The sequence below is a fragment of the Cryptomeria japonica genome, chromosome 5 (assembly GCF_030272615.1).
Source record: "Cryptomeria japonica chromosome 5, Sugi_1.0, whole genome shotgun sequence".
Taxonomy (NCBI): Eukaryota; Viridiplantae; Streptophyta; class Pinopsida; order Cupressales; family Cupressaceae; genus Cryptomeria; species Cryptomeria japonica.
In genome coordinates, this window is record NC_081409.1 from 124986570 (window position 1) to 125007197 (window position 20628).

At 38.8% G+C, this 20628-nt stretch overlaps 1 protein-coding gene across 2 annotated transcripts in view; it reads left to right on the plus strand.

Annotated features, from left to right (window-relative positions):
- The first annotated feature begins 633 nt into the window (after positions 1-633).
- Positions 634-20628, plus strand: part of LOC131068391 (protein EI24 homolog) — an 80684-nt gene continuing 60689 nt past the window's right edge. Inside the window, exons 1-2 of one of the 2 annotated variants that reach the window (XM_058003573.2) lie at positions 634-1176; positions 1286-1351. In XM_058003573.2, coding sequence (XP_057859556.2) covers positions 1031-1176; positions 1286-1351 — 212 coding nt within the window. In that variant the 5' untranslated portion in view covers positions 634-1030. The remainder of the gene's footprint in view (positions 1177-1285; positions 1352-20628) is intronic. The other variant, XM_058003572.2, reaches the window with a different exon arrangement.

Sequence of the window (20628 nt, forward strand, 5' to 3'; positions counted from 1 at the left end):
AAATATTCATGAATTTTAATTCATTAGTCTTGTTTAAAGTATTATTAACGATTTATGTTTTATGTCATGCATGAAATGGAATGCTCAAATAATTGATGGTCATCTCTTTAAAATTATTAGCACACAGTCATTTAAAAACTATTTGATGACATTGTATTAAAAGTTAAAATAAAAAATTACAATTATTTTAAATTGAAAAAAATGCAATACAAAAAAAAAAAATGCAATCTAAGACTGCAATAGAATCTCCACTTAAAATTATATTTGATAGAGAAATAAATGACTTTATATTTATGTTTACTCGAACACATCTATCTCTCTCTTTTTATCTCTCCCTCTACCTCTCTCAATCTCTATATCTATTTTTCTCTCTCTTCCTCCCTCATGACTTTGGTTTCATTTCAACTATTTTCAGCATCACTCAAATTTTTTAAACCTAGAAAAGTCTCTCTTTTTTTTTTTCATGTCTCCTATTTTTGGATAAAGTTGTAGCATAGCTCTTGTTTTGTATTTTTTTCCTTTTTTTAACAAATCTAATAGAGAAAATTAAGATTGAAATTTAAGGATACAATTCCATACAAAAGGGCAGTTGTTAGGTAGTACAGTTTTGCAACCTATTTTTGTGAAATTTGGTGGTACAGTTTTGCAACCTATTTTTGTGAAATTTTCGTATGTTCCATGTTTATGATCCGCCTCCGCATTGCTATTGAAACACAAAAAAACAAACAAGAAGACGTGGGGAGAATAGTCCGTGCCGAAAATTAGGACCGTCCACCACAAAATTTGAAAAAAAAGCAATCCAGGGGAGAGAATATTTAGAGTCACCCAATCAAACGTTTATATTTTTTTACCAAACTTTCCAAGCGAGTTTTAGCAATTAAAAAATTAAAAACAATACGCTCTCCTTCCTTTGTCACAGCTATTCATCCGCCCAAGGTTACATAGCCCATCCAATTTTTTTTTTAATTAAGCAGAGGAAAATTTAGACCCTTCTGCTGCAAAAGCTCTAATTGTTTAGATAATTACTTAAATGGAGCCACACCGGACACAGACAACGGCTTTAAGGGAGGGGAATTCCGTAAAATTGAAGGAAATACTCAAGCAGGTGGTCATATTGTGGTGTGCAGGTTTCATAGAGGCCTGTTGTGTCCACCGCCTCCTCTTCTTCTGCAGGAGGTAACCTCATATCCAGTTTCCTTAATCAATTATTGAATTTTGTTTTCAGTTCCGGCTGTAAATGAATAATTTAATGTGTTTAGTGTGGATTTTTAAAATTTTTCCCCAGGTCAAGGATTTTGTTTAAGAGAGCCAGGCAGTGCTTTCTGCTGAATGGCGGTATCTTTCTTGGCAGGTATTCATTCGTTTGTTTATTATTGTTATTGTTATTATTACTTTTCCATTTATTGAATTTTCCTTTTTATGTAAAATTTATGGAGACTTTGTACCAGGCCGCTCCATTAGCAAGTTGGGTGTACTGTTTTATCCTATTTTAGGACTTTTATCTCTGTGGCTTTAATACCATGATGAGGAAGTTGAATTGGCAATTAAATTTACTCAGGATCGGCACTCAGAATCTTGTACCAGGACGCTCCAGTGGCAAGTTGGGTGTAGTTTTTAATCCTATTTTAATACTTTAATCTCTGTGGCTTTAATACCATGACGAGGAAGTTGAATTGGCAATCAAATTTAGCCAGGACTAGCTCTCAGAGTCTCTCTGACCACATACTACACCATGATGAATGGACGGTTAAATTCATCCAGAAGTCACACTTGAATCTCTTTGCACTTAGACCGCACCGTGCTGAATGGATGATTAAAATCACTTAGTACTTTCAATTGGATTCTGTATTTGACCCAATCTTTACACTCTATCATGTTTCTTGGGATTTCAAAATAGAATCTCATTACAAGACATCTGATACTTTCAGCCATAGTAGCATTCCATTTTCATGGGATGGACATTGCATGCTAGAGCTGTAGATTGAAAAATAATTCAATTATTCAGATTGAAAAGAGGAAAATCTTAGCAAACTACATTTTAACTTGAGAGGGGAGAAAAAGATAAGTGCATATTTAAAAAACTCAGAATGACTTGAGTTATTACCTAACTAATAAAAAAAATTAAGAGTTTTTCAGGTTTAAGCCTGGGATTGATAAAAGCCTGCATCATTCAAGTCAACACAGGAAACATGGCAAGCCATGTTAACTCATGAGTAATCCTATAGTAATCGCGAGTTATTCACAATTTTGCTATTTTTCTGCTTGTGCTTATCCTATTTGACATTTGTTTAATATTGGAATCTTGTGATAGGGTTATCTGTGTGAAGAGTTCTGTATTGGCGATCCTTTCAGCATTTTCATCCTGATGATGGATCTTTTTAAATCCAGAATGTTGTTTTGCTTCCTACATTACATGATTGTCTTCAAAAGCTTTTGTTTACAGTTTTAAATTTTTTGGCTGTTCGCGGAAGCTATAAATCTTTAATTTGTTTACTGTTATTACTAATTCTTCGTTTTTCTTTTTTTTTCTCAATATTGCTGCATGTATACATGGGTAAAGAAATATTTTTTATGGCCAAAAATGGAGGAATTACATGGCACGAGTAGTTTTTTTTGATAGTATTTTAAAGTGGAATGATTTAATCAAAATAGAATTTGTAACTGTAACATACACCCCCTTTTTTTTTTGTTTCTTTCTATTTTGAAGAGTTTTATAGAAGTAGATGGAGATGAGAAGTTGTGTTTCACAATAGATATTTTTACAATAAATAATGAACTGAAATAACTCTCCATTTGCAATATTTTCAAATACCCACAATCAGCAGTGAACTTGAAGTACAATTTATCATCAAAACTAAAGATACTCAAATGGTGGAATCTCATCAAAATAAAATATCAAACATACCCTTTTGCTGATTACATATAAAATTGAGAAATGACAGGAAATCCAACAAATTCGTATATAGAAACTCTAGATGCCACCCTCAAGCCCATCTCCAAAGGGGACAATTTGATGTAAGAATGATACTGCAAGTCTGGACACCACAAATCTGCAACTAAACTCTTCGAACCCCAGTGACACTTCCCCACAAAACCTCATGCCCTTGCTGCATCTCTATGACCAGCAAACGGAAATGTACGGCCAGCCAAAGAGAGATAAATATGCTCCAAATCTGCAAGTAATCTCCTCAATCTCCCTTCTCAATCTCTCTCAAATCTTGAAGAATAAATCAACTGTGAAGCCAAAATGTGATTCTTGAATGAAATCACCAATGAATCCTCGAGATTGGATCTATCACCAATGTAGAAGATGTTCCTTGCAAGGGTTTTCATCCTCACAAAGACATAGGATGAAAAAGTTCAACCAGCAAATGTATTCTCAAAATATCAAATCCTAGCATATGCAAATGAGCTCAAAAACAGTATTTTATAGACCTCCAAAACCCCATGCCCTGGCAAGAGGTTACTTTTTAATTTTTTAAAAACTCTTTATGTCTCCCCAAAGTTGGTGCCCACTTCATATAAGTCCTTTTATTTAATATTTGTCACTTGCACTTTTAATTTATCACTTGGGTGCCCATATTGTCAATTATTAAATAAATTAAATAATGATAAAGTTAAATATTTAATTTAACTTTATAACTTAATTGTTATTGAAATTAAATACATTGGATCACATTAAAACCCAAAATATCAACATCCAATGCATCCATCGACATTCCCAAAATAGAAACACTATCAATTGACATAGTTGGCATCTAACTTGTCACTTACTAAAAATAGTATGGGAAAATTGTCCAAAACCACTCCAGAAAAAGAGCGTTATGTAAATCTCAACTGCTTGAGCTGAATGAAACACCTGTCACTACCAAAAGATGGATCAAACTGTCATCACGACTCCCCTAACCCTAACTCATTAGCCTACGGAACCCATTGAATAGGCTAACGGTCCACCATGCTGAAGTGCTTAGGAAGGAGACATTACAATGACCATACATGTGATGTAGTGGGATGGAACCTTCAATTCTGTTTGCTCAATTATTTCAAACAAGTTTAGTATGACTTGTATTCACTTAGAAGTTTGAGATTAAGCATCTTTTTAGTTTTTTTGATATTCGTAAATTTTTAGATGGTCAGGTTATGGGTGGAAACACTAGGCCACACTTACTAATATGCAGATACCTGTTGCTATAGGTGAGTAGGCCTAGAGTCCCATGGATTACACCAAACTGTAAGAGGAATGACCTCAGCTCTGCATATGGTAAATTTCCTATGGTCTCACCTCTGTGTAGTTGGCATGAATGTCTTCAGTTGGAAATTATATACAGACATTCTATTGCTATTTATTTTATATAGCCCTAGTATACCTTCTATGCCCGTAAAAGTTGAGATTAATAAAAAATTGTATTCTTTAAGTTGACGAGGCTCATGGTTCATATGCTAGCTTGCACTTATTATCAAGTGTGTTCTGCTTGCCAGAAATAGATGATCACCAAATCGCAAGAGGGATCACCATATCCCTACAAAGAGTAAAAGCTCTACATTTCAAACAAGAGGGTAACTTTTTATTTCTAAGTGCTGACAAATTGTATATTTATATCTTCTTATATATGTCAGAACTTTACCAATGCAACACGTTACTTGTATAAAACAAGAATGCTTACTAGGCATAACATTTGGAGAAGGTTTCGACAAAATCCTTGTATAATTCCTTATCAGCAACCTTGCCTTGTAACAAGTTAAGAGAGTTTTGACAGACAGATGTTGTTATAGCTTACAAGAAGTTCTTTATTTGGAGGCTTTGATGTGATATGATTAGATGCCTAAACCTCAGTGATATTTATTATTGGTAAACCCTTCTAATATATATTTCCTATATATATAGGAAATAGTCTACAAATTTGGCTCCTGCAAGCAGCTGATAACAAATATCAACAAAGATTTACATCGACTGAAACAAAATGTCAAAAAGACCACTAGATAAAGCATCCACCACAGTAATAGCTGCTTATACAAAGACTACCAGGATATAATAGCTGCTTAAACATAGGGATGATAGGAGAGTTCGCCTTGATAACAAAAACCCAAATGTCCAGTACCAAATGCTTAAACATCATTATCACAACCATTTTTATCCAACTTATGAAGAAAAGACTTAACATCCCTCTCTAATATTTTGATCCTAAAATCAACACTATCCTGCAGCCAAGATTCAGGATAAATCCTGATAGGAACTGCTGGCAAAGGAGAATCACCCATATCTGGATCACTGTTAGAAAGAGATCTTGGAACATCATACTGCCCAGGAGGATCAGCAACCTCAATCTTTTATTTGCTATAAATATCATGAGAGTGAAAGGTAGAAGAGAAGTCTCCACCAACAGGATCAGCAACAGCATCAAGAAGAATATCCTCAGTGGGTTTCTCAATAGCCACAGAGTCACAAACCATAGGATCAGGGTTTACAACACCAAAAGCAACAGCCATATCAGGAGCAATGTCAGCAGCCAGCTCACAACAGAATTAATCGCCAAACCAGGAACAATAGATTCCAATTGAGAAGGCACAATTCTTATACACTGCTGAAAAGAAGAAACAACAGAAAGGTCCTTCTGAACTGGCCAACCATCCTGATCATATGCAAGATCATCAGAATCCTGCTCCACAGAAAGAAAGAAGGATCGCTAACAGAATTACCCTCAATGAACTGAAGAAGACTTTTTATTTCTCTCTACTGTCTGAAGGCAAAGAGGCCTTTATTAGGCTGTTTGGAAGTTGACCACTTATCCTTGTTGGTTTAAGGCATTTAGGAGGTGAGTTCTGTTTTCTTGATTTGCCTGCTTGATGTTGCAGTTGGTGACATTAGGGCAATGATTCATCCTAGGAATATACTCTCTCAGAAAGTGTCACTGGGGGAAGAAAAGCGATCTCATAATTAGGCTACCCATCAGCATTCCCAATGATAGAAAGTAACTGAGACTCAATCATTTATCTTAAAATAGACAAAACTCTCTCTTTCTTGTAGCACATTAAATGCCTAAATATGGTGCTCTAATCCCAATCTCATTGAGCAATGCTTGAAGTTATATTAATCTTGCTACTTCAACTCTAGGTGGGTAAGAGCATATTTATAAAGTTTAGCCAAACTTCAACAAGGTTTGCTGGATCTTGAACACTTTTGGAGCTTCACCTATATGGTCATATATGCCATTCTTTCAACACATTGACCATGACATCAGCTCTCATTTTTGCCACATAAACTCTGTTATTCAGCTCAAGTCTTTTGAAAATGATGAACATATAGATGCATGGGATTAGGATGAATAAGGCCACATGGTAGGTTTTTCTTGAAGTTGTTTATGTTATTTCAGAGCTAGAGGTACATGTGGAGACCCCTGAGCTACCACCACTCTCTAAAGATGAAATATTGAATGATGTATTACATTTTCAATTAGTATGAACACTAGATATTGAAATATCTCTTTCATATTTTTTTTGTACTTGGTTTCTATGGTTATGCATCATTTGAGCCTTTCTTAAGCTCTTTGAAATTTCAAACTTTCTCAAACCTTTCCCCTTGTTAAATCTACATAACTTTTCTACCCTTGTGAATATGGGCAAGAGCTTATCAACTAATTTAGTGGAAGCATAGATTATAAGATCAGTTTCCATGACATCTGGAAGAAATAACAATGTTATGTCAAATAAAATGCTCTGCATCGAAAATAGGCTTTGAGATAACTAATCTAGGAAATGATGCCCAAGCAGTTCGCATTATGCCATTCTTGATGGATTCTATATCTACTTTGTGGTCATTTAGGGGCAGGTTTGTTCATAGGTAATTTATGTAGTTTTAAGAAGTCTACCAAGATCTCTGCAGTCAAGAAAAATGATTGTTCTTATTATCATCAATGGGGGAATTGGTGCAAAGTAGCATATCCTGGAAGCAATAAATTCCTCTACAAGGTGTTGACTGTTGATTTACATGGCTTAGGCTTCGCTAGGGTAAAAATGCTAAATAGAAAACAAGTCTAAAGCTTGTCTCCAAATATATGGAATATGCATTAAAGTTTGTTGGATGATACATCATGATTTTTTTCATCATTAACATATGGTCACTTGATGAGATCCACACTTTGTATGTTTATGTAAATGTTCCTTTAGCTTTAGCTTTTAATTTTGATTTCTAATTATTATTTCCTTTTTGTGTTTGACCTTTTGAAGTGAGTGGAAATCCGTATTATTATACATCATTTTATTCCACAGCAATGAAGAGTATGAAAATGTAGTTCAATTTCTCTACTTTCTCCGCTGTCATTATGTGTGTTCCTTTCTTTAATTTCTGCTGTAGTTTGATAGACATTGATTAGTATCAGAGCTTGACAACCAGGCTCCTTTAACACATTGGGTTCTGATTTCACTTCCAAACTTGTTTTGACTATGGATTTGTTCTGCTTAGATTTTTTCATGTTGTGGCTTGTGCTTCTTTTCTTTTATTCATACAAGGAATTAACATGTCACTTCAGCTGGTCTTGCTTCCTGTTTGGCTTCTATCTTTGTACAGATCTGTTGTGCGTTGCACATGCTCCCTGTCGCCGACAGGGTCCCCCTTCCTATTTTTTTTGAGCCTTTCGTCCTCGCCCTGTTGAGTTTCGTGCAGAGTGTCTCGCGTCCTTTCGAGCGAGTCCGCGACTGGTCCATGAAGTAATGATGTCAAAGAAATGAGCCGATGAATCCATCCGGCTAGTCTAGCCCTCGGGCATGATGTGCAGAGTTTGTTCGGAATTTTGAAAATCGCCTTGGATAGGCGTAAGGTGATAGAAATTGGCGAACCTTGCCAAGCAAGAGTAGTGCGTCTAAAGGTCGTATGAGGACCAAAGTCGCCGCTTTTCGCACAACAGCTACGAAGTAGATTGCATAAGGTTTGTCTCCGCGATGTTTGTGGGATTGGAGTGAAGGATGATTTTCGCCTGCTGGTGAAGGAGTGAATTTCCTGGCCAAAATGCCGAAGTTGCGAAACTTGCCCAAACGCCTTAGAGTTTCGTAACCTCTAAAATCCAAATTTATAGAGTCTAGCGAAAACTGGTCTGGAGTTCGAAATTTTACTTAAGTTCCCAAAATTGCCTTATGGGCCGAATTTCAGACCCAGAGGCCAAAAGGTTATAATTTCACAAGGTTAAAAAGTTGCTAAAATCGCCCTAGGGGCCGAATTTCGGACCCTGGGGTGAAAATTTCGAAATTCAAAGTTTCCTACTTGGTCCGAAAATGCTTTTTAAATATTGCAAAAGATGGTTTTAGGTCCGAAAATATTCCTAGTTTGCCAAAAACGCTTGAAAACTCCGAAATCACCTAAAGTCCCCATTTTCGGACCTTGGGGCGAAATGTGAAAAATGTTAAAAGTTGCAAAGAGACCCTTTCAGTCCAAAATTCGTTTTAGACCTCCAAATTCGGACCCTAGCTCCGAAATTTCAAAATATATCAAATTTGCATAATGTGTCTTTAGGTCCGAAGTTTTTTTTTTAGCTCGCAAAATATGTTATTTTGTCCAAAAATCACTTAAATGCTCATTTTCGGACCTTGGGGCAAAAAAACGAAAAATGCGAAGTGTTGCAAAAAGACCCCAAAGGTCCAAAAATCACTTAAGTCTCTCAATTTCGGATCTTGGGGGGTAAATTGGAGATTATATCGAAGTTGCAAAAGTGGCTTTAGGTCCGAAGTTTTTAAAAAAAAAAAAAAAGTTCGCACAATTTGTTATATGGTCCGAAAATCACCTTAAAACTTCAATTTCGAACCCTAGCTCCAAAATTTGAAATTTTGGCAAAATCGCAGAAGGCGCGTTGAAGCTCCGAAATTCGAGAAGGCGGAAGCTTGCGAACATGGGCTTAGGGTCCGAAGTTTATTGCAAAGCATGTTTAAAAGTTCGAAAGTCTTTCAAACTCGCCAAAGCTTGAATCACCAAAATCCCAAACACGATGAATGCTCCGAAGTTTGCATAGAGGAGTCCAGGTCCGAAACTCCGAAGTTTTGGTAAAATCTCCAAAATCCCATAGGCATAAGGTTAGTGGATGCTTCGAAATTCTCCAAAGGCGTGAAGATTGCGAAGAACGGCATAGCTCCGAGGTTTGTATGATTTGCAATAGGCGTCATAGGGTCCAAAGTTCGCCCTTAAGGTTAAAATAAAAGCAAAGTTTAAATTTCAAAGGGCCTCCATCTCCCCAAGGCCGCAAGTTGGGAGATAGACGCAAAATTTGCAAAACTCTCCAGAAGGTCCGAAAATGAGAAGATAAACGCCATTCACATTTGAAAAACCCCCTCCATGCTGCTGCGTTTCATGTAAAAGAGATCACGTCCGATTTTGAAAGGGAAAGAAAGCTAATTTTGCGCGATCCAAGGTAATTCAAGGTAAAACGCTGCATAAACTATCCCAAATCATTCAAATTCAGATTGCCAATTACCCAGGGTAAAAAACCATTTAACATGATAAATTCTCTTTTATCCAACAACCGCGAGAAATTTAAATCAAGGAGATAATCGTTGGAATTCAAAACTTTGCAGAAACGTCCATTCGCCATCACACAGCAAGGCCGGGCAATTCTTCGCCATTTGTTTTCGTCAGGTAAGTATGCTCTGTCTTCCTTGATCATCTGAAATGCTTATAAATCAAACAGACGTATGTGCGAAATCTGATTAAAATGCCTAAATTTTCGAAATCTGCATCTCTTTCACTTGTAAAACGTTGTTCAAAGCAGTCAAAATTTAGAATTCACTCCTAAGGTTTAGCCAAAAATTGCATTTTCAAACTTAGGAGAATTTTTCATGCTTGGTCTCTGTTGAAAATTAATCCAAAATCCAGAAAGTGTTAAGTATAAATTCGCAATCAAAAATCTTCACGAATGCTGTGGTTAAAATTGATCAAGCCCTTTTAGCTAGAAATGTTGCTCCATGTCCAATCTAAATTTTGAATTAATCCTGTCATGCTGGAATATTTTCTATCTAACCCGCCTTACTTCTTTTGTATCGCCTCGTAATCCGCATCTGACTGTGCAGGATAAATGCCTAAATCGGCGGTAGAATCATTAAAAACGCCCGCTGCAGCCGAGACATCGCGAGCATCCAAATCAAATATCCTGCGCAAGGTTGAAAGGATGAAGTATCAATATCAGAGAGGAGGATTGAGGTAGTCAAAAGTGCAGAGCGTCTGGGACAATGTCGGTGATACTGACCTTGGCCATATTGACATTCAAGACTTCAGGAATCGGGTCTTCTCACCTAACGCATATGGCAAGCCTAGACAGATGGTGGAAAGTGGCATCGCCCAAGCGACATGATTTCCTCCAGCAGTACAGAACTATGAGCTAGTGGTAGAGGCTGCCCGACATTATCAGCCAAATTCCAGACTGGTGCTCCTTGAGAACATGACCATCGCCAACTTCACTCCTGAGGCCATTGGCGATGCATTTGACATTCCCTTTCCAAACAATCCCACAACCACAACTATAGATGAAGCACAAGGGGCATATGATATGAATCCGGCCTGATGCAAAGCACTGATCAACGAAGAGTGGTACAAAGAGAAAAGGCCTCCAAGCGCCAGAATTGTGAAAAAGACCCCCATAAGTGATTTTCATAATGAACATGGGGATATGGTCACACTACTCAGCCGAGTTATGGGACTCCCTAAATCCAACTACACCAGCCGCTGCTAGGCTTGATAATGAAAGGTGAAATCGGGAATGGGCCTGATCAGGTAAAGTTCTATGATTGTTACCTGCAGTTGCATTACCAAGATATAGCTTAGAGGGAAAAGAACAACCCAGCTTATGCAGTTGGCCAATATGAGCGCGTCAATGACGCCTTCACGATGCGCCTGGTCAGGCTAATGCAGGGAGGATTACATATAAGGCTCTCAGAGCAAGCTACTATTCTAGTACAGAGGTATGGAGCCTGGTTCATTCAGTTCCCAAGGTTCTCCTACATCCGAATAGCAGGCTTTGATGGTGCCCCTCTCCGACTTCCACGGTACCCAACTGACAAAGTAATTCTTATGGAGGTTGCAAGGCAGTCACGTCCGGCTGACATCTTACTCAGAGAAAGTAAGCAGGCTGGATTCACATTCCCCATGATCATAGGCAACCATGATGTCCACCTGAAGACCCCTACCCTAGAAGAGGAATCCCTTGCAGAGCTGGCCTCTTATGGCCTACAGGACCATTGTCCAAGAAAATACTTCTATCATGATAATCTGGCAAAAAGAGCCCATGGCAGGCGGTACAGAGCAAAGGAATCAGTTGAAGACTATTGGAAGAATTGCTCTGTAATGGACACCCTAGAATGCCCAAAAACTAAACCAGCCGCTAATAGAAATTTGGTCAAACAGTTTGCAGCCAACTCCTTATTTCACCGTTTAATGTTTAAACCCCTTATGGCTTCGGAAATGAAATGCTTGTTTGTTTTTATGTCTTTGCATAGATTTGAAATCACATAACATGAACAAGAAGGAAACTACAATAATATGCAAACTGAAGATTGAACTACTGTTGATAAGATGTTATTTTCAGAATCAATAAAATCAAATACATGGCAGATTATCAACTCACTAATTATTCCAGCATTATTGACATAATACTCCAGCAATCATTTTCAATCTTGCTGCTACAGTGACATGAATAGTACCTGCGTGAATAGTAACTGCGTGAATAGTACCCACGTGAATAGTGTTGCGGCAATATTAATTTGTCTTCAATAGGTCCAATATCTTCATAAAATCATTTCCTCAAAATGGCACAAGCATCGGACAAGTAGGGAAGAAGATATGAACAAACATTAAATCTGCCTGTAGCTGGAAATGCACCCAATCTGCCTGATAATGAAGCTGATAGCAATGGATTCCAAAGGCCAAACCCCAGGGGAATGACGTCTAGAATGTCACAAGAGAGGATAGACGTCTTCTAATGCCAAGAACGGATCTGCAACTCACACATACCAATTCTTCTCATATTCAACATGTTGAATGAAGCCACAAAAGCTTCCTTTTATTCTTTCTCCAAGGGACGACCCAACTCACTTGAACAATGTGGGATAAAAGATGTGCAATATAAAACATATTAAAATATTCACTTATGTCTCCCTTGGGTGCCCCTTTGATTTGCACACATCCCCATAAAATAAATATTAAAGTAACACTTTAATATTTTACAATTAAATTAAATGTTACTTTAATTACACTTCAGGCATTAAAATATATTAGCAATCAAACTCCGAATAGCGTGAGTGATAGCTCGTCAGAAAGCTCTCGCCGAGGAGTATCGAATCCAATCACCAAAACTAGCCTTCGTCGTGTCTTGCTGACTTACTAAAAATAGTATGTATGTCTGAAACTAAGTAAATCAACTCCGTTTTGGCCCAAACTGGAAATGACTAGGCCAAAACACTCCAGGATCCCCGTAAACCCTTCGTTAGCCCTCAGGACCATGTAGAGATAGGCTAACGCACATACACTTGGTCAACTGCTAAAGTGGGGACATTACATGCTCTGATGACTACGAGGTCAGGAGGCGGGAATATTCTAGACTGAGTGTGCAGCAAATGCGACTCTTTGAATACCGTCGGGTCCCAGATCAGCTCATAGATTCAGGGAATTGCCTCCAGGTTCGAGAATTTGAAGCAGTAAGGCATCTCTTGCCAGGCGTTGATTGGTTCCAGGACCCAATCATTGATTTCAAGGCAATCATGGCAGCCCCAGCAAGGTACACAGATCAATGGTTACATCAACAAATTGAGAGGCTAATTCACGAAGGAGTCCAATTAACCTACCACCTAATGGGTAGCCTTGATTCTCAGTCCTCCGAAGATGGGGGAACGTCTAGTACACCCCGGGAAGAAACTGAGAAACCATAGAAAAGAAAGAAGGCTAAGGCTTGCAGAGGGACTCGGACGTCCAAAAGAACAAGAAGGGAGAAGATTTCTATAAGGAGACCAGAGGTCACGTCATCGTCAAAGGACCCCAGTTCGTCCGACGATGTAGTGGAATTAGATCATATACCTGCTTCGCCTTCTCAAAGTGACATTGATGCGTTTGGAATTGATGATCCTCCCACGCCTGACATGCTGGAAGTTGAGCTAAGAGCCCTCGAATTGACTGAACTGGGCAACCAAATAGAGGAAGGAGAGATTCAATCCACCTAGGGGATCAAAGTGCATGAACCCACTCAACAGAGCCGCCACGAGTTGCTGCTCCACAATATAGCCAAAGATGACTCCATCGTCGAAGGAGAGCAAAGGATAGATGAGACTCATGAGCTTGAAAGAACTAAAGAACAACCATCACATGAAGATGTCAGACAGTTGTTTAGTGAAATAGGAGAAAATTCAGCTGCAAGCAAAGAACTTTGCACCTCTTTCACTCCTCCGGTAGCAGAGCAGCTGCGAATCTGTGGTGAGTCGGCTGAGAACGTCAAAGAACAGAATGCAGACTTAACCTTATTATCAGCCCAGACAGTGCCTCAAGAATGGTTGATTGCCAGAGCCAAGCGCAAGGCCGCCACCAAACCACCTATTGATCTAGAGGATATCTTATCGTGCATAGACCAAGCAAAAGCTAAGGGGAAGAAAAAGCCCAAGGCATATTCTAGAGTGACCAAAGACGAGCAAAGGAACCGCACTCACCACATTGCCACCTCGCCCATAGACAAGCCAACAGATCAGATTACACTGGCAGATTATAGCATCACAACTGTCCCCATCGGACGAGCCACTAGAGAGCAAGAAAAAGAAGAATTTAAGTGTTCAGTGCAGAATATACTCAGGCAGCTCGAAGAGATAACGGCTGAAAAGGACATGTATCGGGCTCGTGCTGAACAAGCCGAGGGATACATCGATCAGCTCCTAAGGCCACTACACAATGCCTCCGAATCCCATATTCCCCCGACGGCATTGGCGCAAAGGACCGCAACAGAATTTGAAGGAGTATGGGACACCGCAAGGGCCGTCAGGGAATGGATACAAAACATCAAGAAAAGGGGAGAGCGAATCCTTAAGGAAGTAAAAGAGATGGCCCGCCATCGAGAGCTCACTCTAGTCAAGTTATTAGAGGTAAAGAGGGAATCCCTCCACATGCATGAAGTGGCTGCCACTACCCTTCCCCTCATGAGAGCTCTTTTCTAGACACGCGCAAATTCCTACATTGTCCGCCATCCTAGATCCTCATAGCATCAGTACACTTAAGGAATGGTACTGGACTATCACCATGAAGAACGATACCAAAGAAATTATTGACAAAGAGAGTGACGCATGTGAAGTGATTCTGGGAAACATGCAAGAACTAGGTAAGACCATCCTCCGATCAATGGTTTCGGGATGGATAAATAACTTGTCAGATGATGCAATCGAGCCGGACTGGGAAGAAAGATTGGGAACGGATAGGATTACCTATTCCGCTAAGGACTTGAGTTTTGCTGGTCAGTTCCATTCAGACATATTATGCTTTGAGCGTAATCGCTCCAGCTAGAAGGACGGTTTAAAACACGTGGACCAGTATCTTGAAGGCATGCAATACAAAATTCGCCATCCTCCCATGCCTCCATTCAATTTGCTTTTCCAGTTATGCATCAGGTTCCAGGAATACGTTCGTGAGGAATGGGCAGTAGGTCGTGATCTATGGTGGGAATATTTGCATGGCGAAGATCAATTTCTAGAAAAAGAGTGTGAGACTGAAATAGAGAAAGTGATTTCTCAAAAGTGCCTTTTTCTCTCTAAATCTTAAAAGTGCACTTTTGCACCAAAAGGTGACATTTGACTTCTAGTCAACAAAATGTAAAACTTTATTGATACACCTTTTTGGATTATTTCAAATTGATTTAATCATCCCTTTTGGGTAGTTATTGCCCATTTTGGGGTGGTTGTTGATATTTGCATCCCATTTATGGATATGGGCAGCCATGCTTTATGGATGAATCTGGGCCACTTGTTTAGATTAAATCTAGGCCATTCATCCTTTTTTGAAGTCTATTTAAGGGACTAGTTTTCCCTCATTTTGTCAGAAGTTCTTGGATTGTTGCAAAAACTCTGGCGAAATTTTACAGAAATTAATGCAAAGATTAAGACTGTTTTCAAGTTTCCTTGTGAGTGCATGGTCTCCTTCTTCACTTAATTTAGAAATCTTTCAGTTATGTTTATTTCTTTTACATAGCATTTTCAAGCAAGCATCTGATAGAATCCTTGCAGTCCACACCATTAGGGAACAGCTGATTGCCTTTCTTTCTGCATGGTAAATTTGGACCTTTCATGCTTAGTTCGGTTATCAAACACATACTATGAATGATCTTGTTTTTCCTTTGAAGATTGCACTGGATTTATGCAAACATTGTGCTTAAGTAGCTGGTGATGTTTAATCTAGTTTCTTGGAGGTGTCTGTCTGCTTGACTGAATTTGCTATCTTAGTTAGAATTTACATTTCATGTCTCTCTCTCTCCCTATCCTTCCCTCCTTTTTCCCTTTTTTTTATCCAGAAAATCTGCATTCCCATCAAAACAGTATCAACTTAACTGAAATCATTTGATAGAAAGGTTATAAAAGTTCCAGGGAACTTATCTATAAATTACCCATTCAACGTAAGTCCCCCTTGTGTTTCCAGTATAAACACATCAGACCACTGAGAGATCCCGCAGTCAAGACTTGACAATCAAAACCTTGAGGTCGTCCCCTTTGATCAAACCAAAAACAGCATTAGGGACTTCCTTATCTCAAGAGAGGATAGGATACTCAGCTGGTTATTCTATTCTGCGTTGGCCGTATGGAGTTTGCAGCAATGCGATTTCAGACACGTCAACAAGATCTAGCAAGAGATAGAAAGGTTATCTTGAATACTCAGATTTGACAAATGGTTAAAGCGGGATAACACTTAAGATAGTTTTCGATACCAGTTAGATTCACAGTTAGATCACAACCTGATTTTTTCTTGCAGATCTTAAACTGTAGTGTTGACATCTACAGGAGTTCATTGTTCAAAATTCCCTTGCCTTCCTTGCCTTTCTAGTAGTGGACGTTTTGTAAAATTGTTACATTCCCTGCCTCATCGTAGGATTTTTAATGCTTTTCTTTGTTTTTAGGGCCAGCAATCAGTCTCTTTTGTTCTGCTGGGGTTCAGTTATTGAATCTAGGGGGAACTGTGTCTTTTATCTCTTCTATAATTTTTTTATTGTACTAAAGAAAAACCAAAAACATACCTTCTAAATGGTGTGTTACTTCTGTGTACCTCTTCTATTATTGCTTTATACTTTCCAAATCATGAATCATTTTGGATGTAGAAAAGCAAACGGGTTTGAACTAGAACCTTGACTTTGTTTAACTCCTATGCAAGCTTCATGACCAATGCCAAGAAAATGAGTTCCAAATCAAGCTTATATAGCAGATGACGAGTGTGTTCCAACATCCTATAAGGCACTAAAAAGGTACCAATGCTATTCTATTGGTGATTCGCCAACACTTTTCCATAGTTGTTTGAAGTTTCTATGTGTCCAACCTACATTCTAGTTAGATATTACGGATTTGGTTGGTACAATAAATGGAGACAAAGTGGATGTGCTAGTTCAAAGTTTGGAGAGCTCTTATAAATACTTCGACAACTCTTGTAGAGTTACATTGTATTATGATTGTTGAGATTCATAATGCATTTGAATGATCAAGTCCTCACACAGTGGTAGATGTATGCCCAACTTCTGGCTACAACAAAGTAGCCAATCATTGACAATTGAAAGTATTAAAAATGTCTAAAGACTATTAGGAAGTAATCTTACTCTCTGGGGTTTAAAGAATTGTTGGAATGATAGTTCCATTCTCATTAGGCATTAGGGCACTCAATCCAACATTACATTGTTAATTGATGTTGGCGAACTTGATGAGTACTTGCCATTTTTTTGCCTTGCCAAGTCACTCGCATTAAAACTCACCAATTTGACTTGCCTTGTTTTTGGCAAGTTCTCCTTTTTTTGGTGAGTCCAAAAATTCAGTAAGTTTGGCAGAAAAATTGCTAGATGCATTAAAAATGTGAAATGAGAAAAAGAATGTGCAAAAAAAGTGAAAAAAGTTGCAATTTTTTGTTGGTGTTGGAAATAAGCCACACCCGGACCGACGATGGACTGGTCCAAGAGGGGCCAATAGCTCAGTGGTAGAGCACTCGAGCAGCGTATGGAAGGTCCTAGGTTCGAGTCCTAGCTGGTCCATTTCTCAACATTGTATCAGAGCCAGGTCTAGGCTAGGAGCCCCAAGCACAAGAGAGGTGTGGCTTAAAGGGGGGTGTTGGTGTTGGAAATAAGCCACACTCGGACCGACGATGGACTGGTCCAAGAGGAGCCAGTAGCTCAGTGGTAGAGCACTCCAACAGCGTATGGAAGGTCCTAGGTTCGAGTCCTAGCTGGTCCATGTCTCAACATGGTATCAGAGCCAGGTCCAGGCTAGGATCCCCAAGCACACGAGAGGTGTGGCTTAAGGGGGGGTGTTGGTGTTGGAAATAAGCCACACCTGAACTGACGATGGACTAGTCCAAGAGGGGTTGGAAATAAGCCACACTCGGACCGACGATGGACTGGTCCAAGAGGGGCCAGTAGCTCAGTGGTAGAGCACTCCGGCAACATATGGAAGGTCCTAGGTTTGAGTCCTAGCTGGTCCATGTCTCAACAGTTGTCCCTATAAATTCACAAACGCCCCTCACACTTCCTCACACAACACTTGAAGAGCAAATATTCTTCACAAAAATGTGTGAAATACGTAATTTCTCCCTTAAGTGATAAAATTATGAAAATGGTGTATGACATGAAGTTTTGCTTGGTTTCAAAGGCCCCTCAATCTTGCCTTGTCTTGCAATAGGGAATGCACGAGAGGCATTACCCCTTGATCCAGTTGGGGGCCCCAAAGTCCCATGAGGGGCACTACCCCTTGAACCTAATGGTGGTGCTGCCCCTAGACCCCTATGAGTGGCAATGCCTCTCAATCCCATTTGAGTCTTCACTTCCAAGCCCCCACTAGTTATTGGGATCTCTTGTCATATAATAAATTTGATTACAATGAGGGGGTTTGGGATTGGAGACCAGAATTGACAACTTAAACAATTATCTTTATCAAATTTTTAATATCATTGATCAATGGTGAAGTATCATACTATCAGCATCAAAGATTCAAATGCCATTATTATAATAAAATACAATTTAACTTTTAGCTTTGCACAAGAAGGATAGAGGACAAATCAAAGGTCATTGATTTGGACGACATTGATCCTTATAGCTATTAGACAAGGCAAGATGAGGAGATACCATTGTTTATTGCATATGAGATTCTTGATTTTGAGAGGTAGGCAATGGAGGATGTGTTTGTAGCAAAAGGAGCTACTAGATTGTCATTGAATGACATTGACGAGGCAAAGGAGTTACTTCCTCCTAGTAGTAGGATGGAGGTCAAGTTGGAGCCACAAACACAACCTTCAATGTTGAGCAAGGTGCTGTAATGGAGTGCAAGGATTAGAACCTCTCCCCAAGTTTTAGTGCAAGGATTAGAATCTCTCTTCAAGTTTTTGTTAGACTAGGGAAAAGAAAGATGTAAAATGTTGTAATACGTAATTTATGAATTATGATGATACTTTTCAAAGGCAATCATCATAAATTCATAAAGCATCTACCAATCTATTATATTAGGATTCTACATGATGATGTGATTTTGTACTCAATTTATATTCAAATGAATTAAATTTAATATAAAACACTTTTGTGCTCATTTATTGGCTCATTGGGTACATTTTATCATTGAATTTTGCAAATAAATGTGTTTTTAAAGAAATTTAAGCAATTTTTTAAGTTGTCGAGTTTTTGAGTTTTTCCTAATTCTTTGTTGAGTCACAAATTTTGGTTTTGCTGAGTTTGAGTTTGCCAACTATGGTTGCTTCAAAAACTTCTTTATTAAGCTGGAGGTGTAGGATGTTGAATAGTTCCTTTGCAACATATTTGTCTCAAGGTTATTTTTCATCTTCATTAGTTTTTAGAGCTTTTCACCATCACATCTTTAGAGCAGCCTTTTTAGCTTGTTTTGAAGTTGGAATTAAAGTAGCCAACAAGACCTCTAAAGCCACGCAACCATTAGATTATTGTTAGATGCTTCAGTGTGATCAATTCAAATGGATGGAAATTTCAATGCTGAGCGAGTTTAGGAAAGAAAGTTGGTAGATTGTGAGGAAGACTAACCAATTAAGAGATAAGTTTTCATGGTTGAATAATGTTCATGAATTTTTCATATAGTTATTAATTCATGCTATAGCGAACAATGCATGATTCCAGCATTGATATTTCTCTTCGAGATAGTCTTAGACCATAATTAATCTCTCTAAATGCTTTTAGGACGAAGATTGCATTCAAGGGTGGATGAGCTTGATACATCCTGTGAGGAAGCATCATAGGCTGCTGCCATGAAATTGAGTTGGTGGCTGGAGACGTCTCTTCGAAGAGGAAGAATCAACAGTCATAGGGAGCTTGACATTTCAGCTTCAGAAGCAACCTTGGACAAGGAGGTCAGAAGGTTGATATCAGGTTCATAGGGAGTCACATCAATTTTTTGGTAAGCTTGGTATGGTGGAGAATGAAGCCCTAGTTGAGATTGAGTCTCAGCATCATTGATCTATTTATATACTAATGCATTCTTCCCTTTGAGAGAAGTTTAAAGTGTAAACTCTTGTTAATGCATTTCTCTTTGAGAGAAACTTGAGGTGTAAGCCCTTATCTCCACCCTCTGATATGGTTCATGGTGGATGTCATGTGTGACGCCATGACAACACCACGTGAGAGAGCCCGTGCTGATTTTCTTGTACTTGTGTGTTTACCCTCTGGATGAGCCATGGTGAATATCATTGTGAGGTGACGATCTCAAAATGATGAACACTTGTGCATCTTACCATCATTGTGAGGTGACGATCTCACAATAATAGTTGATATCTCGTGAGGTGATATCTATGGATAAGCCATAATGGTGGATATCACGTGAGGTGATATCTATGGATAAACCATAACGATGGATATTACGTGAGGAGATATCTATATATAAACCATAATGGTGGAAATCACGTGAGGTGATATCTATGGATAAGCCATAATAGTTAATATCATGATGAGGTGATATCTCTTCTTTCACCATTTATGGGAGTATCCATGATGGTCAATATCACGATGAGGTGATAAGCTTCTTTCACACATGGGTGTAGCTATTGTGTTAGTCATCACGATGAGGTGATATGACTTGTAAATATCGAGAAGGATTCCTCCCTAGCTAAGAGGGAGTGTTGATGATGTTATAACTAAGGTTGGATCCTTCAAAGGGCCAACTCATAAATATGCAAGTAGTCATTCGACTTTGCATATTTAATATATGCCTCTCTTGTCCATGTTGGATCTACCCTATGAGAGTAGCCATTGTGGTTGACATCTTGATGAGGTGATATGTCTTGTGCAGCTGGAAGTATCCTCCCTAGCTGAGAGGGAGTGTTGAAGATTGGCAGCGTCGGTCATCACTTCCAGCTCGAGGAAGACAAATATGTAAGTGGTCTATGTTGGTGTTGGAAATAAGCCACACTCAGACCGACGATGGACTGGTCCA